At 46.8% G+C, this 7,818-nt stretch overlaps 2 protein-coding genes across 2 annotated transcripts; both read left to right on the top strand.

Moving 5' to 3' along the window:
- The first annotated feature begins 258 nt into the window (after positions 1-258).
- Positions 259-2,604, top strand: LOC124676119 (esterase OVCA2-like). Its single transcript, XM_047212196.1, has 6 exons — positions 259-495; positions 754-852; positions 955-996; positions 1,089-1,221; positions 1,815-1,919; positions 2,337-2,604. Exons 1-6 carry the CDS (start codon positions 259-261, stop codon positions 2,456-2,458), a joined length of 738 nt encoding a protein of 245 aa, XP_047068152.1. The 3' UTR covers positions 2,459-2,604.
- A 1,864-nt stretch (positions 2,605-4,468) lies between these two features.
- LOC124672448 (esterase CBG03338-like) lies at positions 4,469-6,253 on the top strand. Its single transcript, XM_047208671.1, has 6 exons — positions 4,469-4,867; positions 4,969-5,067; positions 5,174-5,215; positions 5,323-5,452; positions 5,527-5,628; positions 5,760-6,253. Exons 1-6 carry the CDS (start codon positions 4,469-4,471, stop codon positions 5,861-5,863), a joined length of 876 nt encoding a protein of 291 aa, XP_047064627.1. The 3' UTR covers positions 5,864-6,253.
- The last annotated feature ends 1,565 nt before the right edge of the window (positions 6,254-7,818 follow it).

Raw genomic sequence — 7,818 nt, 5'->3', positions numbered from 1 at the left:
TGCGAGGACGTGCGTGCCGCTGGCACCGCTCGCCCAGCCAACCCGACGCGGACCCCACACACCGGGTGGGCCCCACTGCAACTTCCCTTCCAGCGTCCACGCGGTCTACGGTCCTCCAGCGAACACAATAAAAACCCAATCGGGCGTCGCACGGCCACCGGCATTCTCCCTCCAGCCACCGCACACAGACCAGACACAATCACACACCCTCCCGCCCGCCCGAATAATTCCTCCTCCCTCCACCGTCCACCTCGCAGGATGGGCAGCCTCGGCGCCGGCGGCGGGGCGGTCGCCAGGCGGCCGAGGTTCCTGTGCCTGCACGGGTTCCGGACCAGCGGCGAGATCATGCGGAAGCAGGTGGTGGGGAAGTGGCCCGCCGAGGTCACCGCGCGCCTCGACCTCGTCTTCCCCGACGCGCCCTTCCCCGCCGAGGGCAAGTCCGACGTCGAAGGAATCTTCGACCCGCCCTACTACGAGTGGTTCCAGTTCGACAAGGTCCGCGCCTCCCCTCCCTCCCTCCTTTCCCTCGCCTCGCCTGGCAGTCGCACCACCACATTGCTCTCATTAATTGCCTGATCTATGAATTTTCCTCTAAAAAAAAGGAATTCGGTGGAGTCCGTTGGACCGTAGCACGTTTTTGGTTTTTTATTCTCACCTGCTGTTTCCTTCTCGCTAGGATGTCAAACGTGCGTATTTGACTATTGGTTATTTTCTCCGTCATATATATTCATGTTTTTTTTTCTCTTCCAACAGGGCTTCACGGAGTACAGGAATTTGGACAAATGCTTCGACTTCATCGAGGAGCTGATGATCAAGGAAGGGCCATTCGATGGATTCATGGGTTTCTCCCAGGTAATCATCCTTGGAACAGTTAACTATTCTGCACACCACATATACCATATGACGACTCTAAACTGACAGTTCACGATTGCAAACTGTCATGGTAACATTCAGGGTTCGATTCTGTCTGCTGCGCTCGTGGGGCTCCAACAACAAGTAAGTCCATCGATACAGCTAGCTATACTCTATGCGTCTACGTTGATACAGCTATGTCTTTCTTCAGCTCATTAATTTTGTTCTGCCGGCAGGGACTGGCGCTGACTAGAGTTCCCAAGATCAAGTACCTCATAATCATAGGCGGCGCCCGGTTCCGCGGCTCGCACACAATTGCCGAGAAGCCGTACGCCAGCAAGATCAAAATCCCCTCGCTGCACTTCCTTGGTACTTCATCTCTTCTGGGCTCGATAGACCCTTGCAATTGCTATGCTGGTTGCTTGTTGATTAGTATACCATTTTCAATTTCCTCTAAAGTGGTTCTTGCGTATGCCTGTCTGCTTTATTTTTTTTATTATTATTCCCATTGCCGGCACGCCTACCTCATGTGCACTCATGTTCCAGTGTTTATGTCGTGTAGGCAATATGCTTGATTCCTCACACCAACTGCGTGCTTCTTTTGTGTCATGCTTTTCATAAAAGATCCCAGAAGCTACATCTATTCTAATGGCAGTAATTAGCAGATAATTGATGGAAATTTACATACAAACAATCTACTGATGAAAAGGTTTCAAAAGCTAAATTGCAGATTAATATAGTGCTAATTTACCGATGAAACTTTGACATATCCTTTGATGGAATCATTTATGGGATTACTCCCCTTTTTCATCATTTTCATCATGTACTTCAGTCGATGGTCTGGTGATTTTATCATTACAAGTCAAATATTGTTTCGGAATATATTAAGCTTTTGTTGGTCCACTGAGTGGTTAGCATACAGTAGCAGACAACCGTTAACCGCCCATTTATTTGATGTGCAGGTGACAATGACTTCCTTAAAGACGGTGGTGAAAAGCTCATAGAGTCATTTGTGGATCCCTTCATAATACGGCACCCAAAGGGCCACACGGTTCCAAGGCTTGTTGGTAAGCTCGTACTTTCGTTTACCAAGCTCCACTAAACTGTATAGAGTTAAGGCAGTGAGTATTGATCCGCTTGTACTAAATTTCATAACAAAAAAAGAAGGAATCTGTAGGTAAATTGTAAACATGAGCTGTCTGTGATAGGAGGCAACAGGATTGAAAACTTTAGCTGGAAAAAAACTTCAGTGTAGCTCTGTTAGTCTAATTCAGGATGTCCTTACACGCTAAACATATTTCTGAATGGGAGGACTTCCACAGGTGTCATATTAAAACCACTCGTGTCTAATTCAGGATGTCCTTACAGGCTAAACATATTTTTCTAAACAGGATGTCCTTACATTGACCAAGCTATTTTAATTGCTAGTCCTTTCTTTATGAATGCCAAACCGCCAAAGTAAAACTATGCTTGTTGTCATGCAGATGAGGAAAGTCTCAAGGTGATGACCCGTTTCCTTGACAAGATGGAAAAGGAGATATCTGAACATTCATCCACCGAGGCCCAAGAACCCGCTGATGTCGACGAAAAAGAAATGTGCATCTGACAGGACCTGGACAATTAATATCTGAATACCTCCCAAATTCATAATATAGGCAAGCATGCTGATACAGATGTAAACTCATCCTCTTGCGGTGGCGCAATTGTGTGGCTATTCAGTAATCAAACCTGAATGCAGATAGCTTTTGTGTAGCTCCTTTTTTACTTCGAGTCCTATATAAATTCTTCGAATTTTATTAGATTAGAAGCGATCGTTGAAGGGGTTATCAATATTAGCTGAACTTTTGGTACTTATTACCGATGAATCTGGCAGCATGGTCCTGGCTTTAGGATGTTTATAAAATTGTCTGAACTGAAAGAATATATTTATTGAACATGTACTACACATAGCTGAAATTAGCCATAAACGGACTATATATCCCAACCCTCAGGTTTTGTTGGTCAAACTATCTCAAGTACGGACTATGAATCCCTCGACGTCCCAGAGTTGGGTTGAGGTCGTGTGTCGCTCGTCGTCGCCTGCAACATCGCCGCCAATACCCTCTCTAAGGTGTTGCGAGGAGTAGAATGTCAACACAAGTTTTGACTCTCGCCTTCAGTGTCAGTTTGCCTTGATGCACATGAAGCTCGCTCAGTTGGTTGCTAACCACATCGAGGAGGCGTCTCGCCCCCTTAGTGAAGAGGTGGCAAATCTCAAGTTGTTGTTGGCATGCGTTGGTGTCCTTTGGAGCCGATGGAGTTGTGTTCCATGCATGCTTCGTTTCTGCTTGGCTCCGCTAAGTTGAAGTTATCGGTGGTTGAGATCATGCTAGAGTTATATGAGTTGTGTGGGGATTCTTTTGTGGTGGCTCAGCTTCTGGAGTTGAGTGTTGGTGTGGTTATGCCTCCTTCCGTAGAAGAAGTGATGTCTGACTCGCCCGAGATCTCGGTCGTGACTTCTCCGCTGAGTCAGACACTTGGCTTTAAGAAGAGTGGTGTTGTTGATGTTGTTGTTCCTCTCTCGCTTGTTTCCAACAGGCATGTGGTTCCTATTGGTGATGGGTTGCTAAGTCAGAACTGTTAGCAACAGTGCTCAACGATGTCGTCGCTAGAGAGGTGTGTGATTTTCTCGCCACCTTGGTTGATGCCTACCCTGGATTCGCAGTTGATTGATGGGTGTGCCCCAACATATGGCATGTCTTCATCGACGCGGTGTTGGAGTCTCGTGTTTGGAGTTTGTTCGGGTTGCCTCGTGGTCCCTTGTGTTGGCTAGTGTGGGTGTGGTCTTGTTGTTCAGGTCTTTGTTAGGCTAGGTTTGTGTGGTCTTAACCCTGTTGTTGTTATTGTTGTAGGTTTTCGCTCGATTTTCTCCTAAATTTTTTATTCTTAATTAATAGATGAGGTAAAGTTTTTAACTCTGTTTTTTTTAAATAAATCTGCCTGTATATGGAAATCACTTTCAGTGATGCTGAATTTCGGTCATCTCGGCAGACACCAAAATAATGTGTCCTTTTGGTTCATGCATTTCAGTTGTACACATAAAATATTTTACAAGTTGCGACAAAGTCCCGTTCAGTATTCCATACAAAAGAACACACAAATCTATGTCTTATAAAGCAAAATTTCCACTAGAAGGTTATTTAAGTTATCTATCTCAACATGCAAGCTATCCACATTATCCATTCTATTAGCCATCCAATTGTCCATGTCATCCCCACTAACATTCATTAATATTCTACATGCAAGCCACATCATCTATTTTTTAAGCCATCCAATTATCCACATCATCAACTTTTAGCCACCAACTAGGCAACTACATAACCATTTCAATTCAGTTTTTTTAAGTTAGCCTTGAATATTTACGCATCATGCATGTTCCTACAAATAATATCCTATTCCAATCAATTTATACTTCTAGTTTAACTAAACAATTACTACTCCGTACCAGATTCATAAGCAAGTCACGGCAAAAGCGGCAGTACGAACCACCATATGAATTAGTCGCAAAAAAAATCCACCATATGAATCAGGAGGGACGCAGAGAGACAGCAGCGATCCGAACTTCCGAACTTGAGAGATGGCCGCGGCAGCTCAACTACATCATCCCATCACCTTCAATTCGACGAGCAACGCTCGTCACCGACCCACCTCCACCCCGTCGCTCTCGCGCCGTCGCCCTCGAGAGCCGCGTGTCGCTAGCTGCCAGCCCCGGCGGCTTGTAGCGCTCAGCGGCGAGGAGGGGAATGACGTCGGGGCGACGAGGCAGCGGCCGGCGCCGCCGCGGTTCCTGTGCCTGCACGGGTTCCGCACCAGCGGGGAGATCATGCGGAGGCAGGTGGAGGACAGGTGGCCCGCCGAGGTCACCTCCCGCCTGGACCTCGCCTTCGCCGACGCGCCATTCCCCGCCGCCGGCGAGTCCCCGGTGCGCGGCGTCTTCGACCCGCCCTACTACGAGTGGTGCCAGTTCGTCGGCGAGGTCAGCCACGGTGCTTCGCTGCTAGTACTTGGACTGTAATTGTGCAGTTGACTCTCCAATCTGACGAGATCTCCTTACGCCCCTGGTCGATCTCGGGACAGGATTTCCTCAGGTGCAGCAACTTCGACGAGTGCGTGGCCAACATCGAGGAGCTGATGGTCAGAGAAGGGCCGTTCGACGGATTGTTCGGCTTCTCTCAGGTCAGGTGGTAAACGCATACTGCTTACTGCTAGGGATCAGCTTCGTTTGAGACATCATGCTCCATTAACTGACGAACGACTTCGATGCTGACTGACAAACATCCAGGGCGGTCTCCTCTCAGCAGCCCTTGTTGGGCTCCAGGAACAAGTGAGTGAGCAAATTTGTCATTGACTCGCGCTGTTGGATCTGCTGGTTCCATACTTCCATGTCACCATTTCAAGCTGAAGCATGTCACCATTTTGCTCTTCTGGCAGGGGCTGGCCTTGAGCAGAGTTCCTATGGTGAAGTACGTCATTGTTATATCCGGTGGGAAGATCCAGTCGCCGGCATTGGCCGCGAGGGCGTACGCCACCAAGATCGAGTGCCCGTCGGTTCACTTCATTGGTAACGTCGACAATGTTTTCCTCCCAGTGATCGTCAGTAGAAATGAGTAATTGCAACAACTTGCTTGTGCGCAGGCGACAATGACTTTACGAAAATCCACGGCGAGGAGCTGGCAGACTCATTCGTGGATCCACTTGTTATACGTCACCCGGCCGGCCACACCGTTCCCAGACTTGGTAAGCGCCCTTGACACGTTAGCTTACCTAGCCTTTCAGAGTTTCAGTCAATTAGAAGAAAGCATTTGAGTTCATGGCCGGAATCAGACTGTATTCACATGTTTAAAGTGATGTGTACTTGATATCTGTAGACGAGAAGGGTCTCCAAGGGATGCTCAACTACCTTGACAAGGTCGAAGGGGAGCTGTTGGCGCGGCATGCTTCAATTGGTGTCGATAACAACTCCGCTTCATAATTCTACATGACATGTGAACATCATGGTAGGGCGATGTATTATAGGCTGTTGCAGCTTTCCGGCGATAGTGCTAGAGATTTCTATGCTCTAGAACACTATCAGAGGTTAACTACAAAAGGAAACACGAATCCGATTTCATTTGTATTTTCTTGAGCATTTCTTTGGACCTTGGGACGGCGGGGAATGGGCTGATGGGTGCTTGATCTAGCTCCGACAAGCCTCCGGCAAAGCGCGGATTCATGACTGCCAAGCCCGAGTTAGTGAAGGATGCTGCCTCAGTTCTTGATGGTCAGAGGTTAGCGAAATCAAGTTTTCCAATGTTGCATGTGGTGTTTGACACATTTCAGGTGTTTATGTTATTTGTTATGTATGCATAAGCCACATGCTGCAAAGATTCTAGTTGTATGCTTCACGACGATTCTCATGGTGCAAATGTGTTTCCTTGTTGTTGTCTTTGTTGTTCTTATATGTTGTGTACGGTGTTGTATTTTTGGGTATTGCGGCACACATGGTTGATTCACTATGCAATTAGAATTGTAACATCGCCATAGAGGAAATCTCAAGCGTGACCCTTCCGATATCAAGAGGCAGGACACTGGATCACGACCCGTGATGTGAAGCTTGTAGGAAGTCAGAGCAGATAATTTACCCGGGGGGGGGGGGACTATGACTGCTTCATCCATGTGCCGCAAACTAGCCAAGAAACAAAGAAAAAGGTCCACAAAAGGAAGGTATTTGGAAATATCAATAAAGACACAAGCTTCTTTGATGATACCATGTGTGGAGGCACTAACGTGGTGGTCGCTTCCGGCCCGGCGCAAGCTCTCTAGCATGAGCATGTGTCGAATGCAGTGACTATGGAGGCGTTGGACATCTAAGAGGGAATTATACTGGCGACGAAGAGAGGCTATAACCAAGTGGTCATAGAAAGTGGCTACCAATTAATTGAGGTAGTGCAGTTCAGTGGGGCCACCGCCCCCCCCCCAAAGATATTCACATTTAGCCTTTGAAGCCTTATAAACTAGCCCATTTGCCCCCCCCCCCCCGATTTGAAAAAATACACTCTAATTTTGGCATCTTTGCCCATTTGCCCCCCATGGAATTGGTCCAAGCTCCGCCACTGAACCTATGCAATCCGGATGATGATAAACGCTCATGAATTAGGTTGATTTGCCATTAAGTCAAGAAATTAGGGAGGTCGGTAGAGTTTTAGCTAGTGTTAGCATTGTTTTTGCTGGGTGTGAAGTAAACATGGCTGCCCATCTATGATAGGATGATATGCATGTGGATTAAGTATAACCTAGGTTTTATTGTTGATACTTTTCGGAGTGATTGTAATAATGTTAGTTAATTAATAAACATCTATGAATTTGAAAAAAAGTAAACATGTGTGCATATCTTTGACCTCCCCAAGATTAGATACATCTAAATCCTAAGTTTATTGCTCGACCTGCCTCGCTCTAGGCTCGGTGTTACCTTCTTCGCCGCAAGTCCAGCGAGGTGGTGCAGAACATGGACATGGATGATGGGGATCAAGTAGAGTTTCTTGCACTGTTGGAGAAGGAAGAGGGGGTGGACCTCTCGCTTGCTGACGTTGGTGGGGATAAGATCGTATGTGGTATGGCACACTCTTGAATTTCCTCGCCAGGGGTAACCTGTGGGGGAGCAATTTCGCTTAATGAGTCATCCTCAGGTTTCTTTCGTTGTTTTTGCCAAGGAAATTCAACTCACTGATACGTCTCCATAGCAGTAGCTAGATGGTTGTCTTCTCCTCATTGTGCTATCGTTGTTAGATCTTGTGAGCTGCCTATCATGATCAAGATCATCTATTTGTAATGCTACATGTTGCGTTTGTTGGGATCCGATGAATATGGAATACTATGTTATGTTGATTATCAATGTATCATCTATGTGTTGTTTATGATCTTGTATGCTCTCCATTATTAGTAGAGGCT

Source organism: Lolium rigidum, chromosome 7 (genome assembly GCF_022539505.1).
Source record: "Lolium rigidum isolate FL_2022 chromosome 7, APGP_CSIRO_Lrig_0.1, whole genome shotgun sequence".
In the NCBI taxonomy this organism is placed as follows: domain Eukaryota; kingdom Viridiplantae; phylum Streptophyta; class Magnoliopsida; order Poales; family Poaceae; genus Lolium; species Lolium rigidum.
Note: the sequence above shows the minus strand (reverse complement) of the source record. Positions and strands in the feature narration are given on the sequence as shown.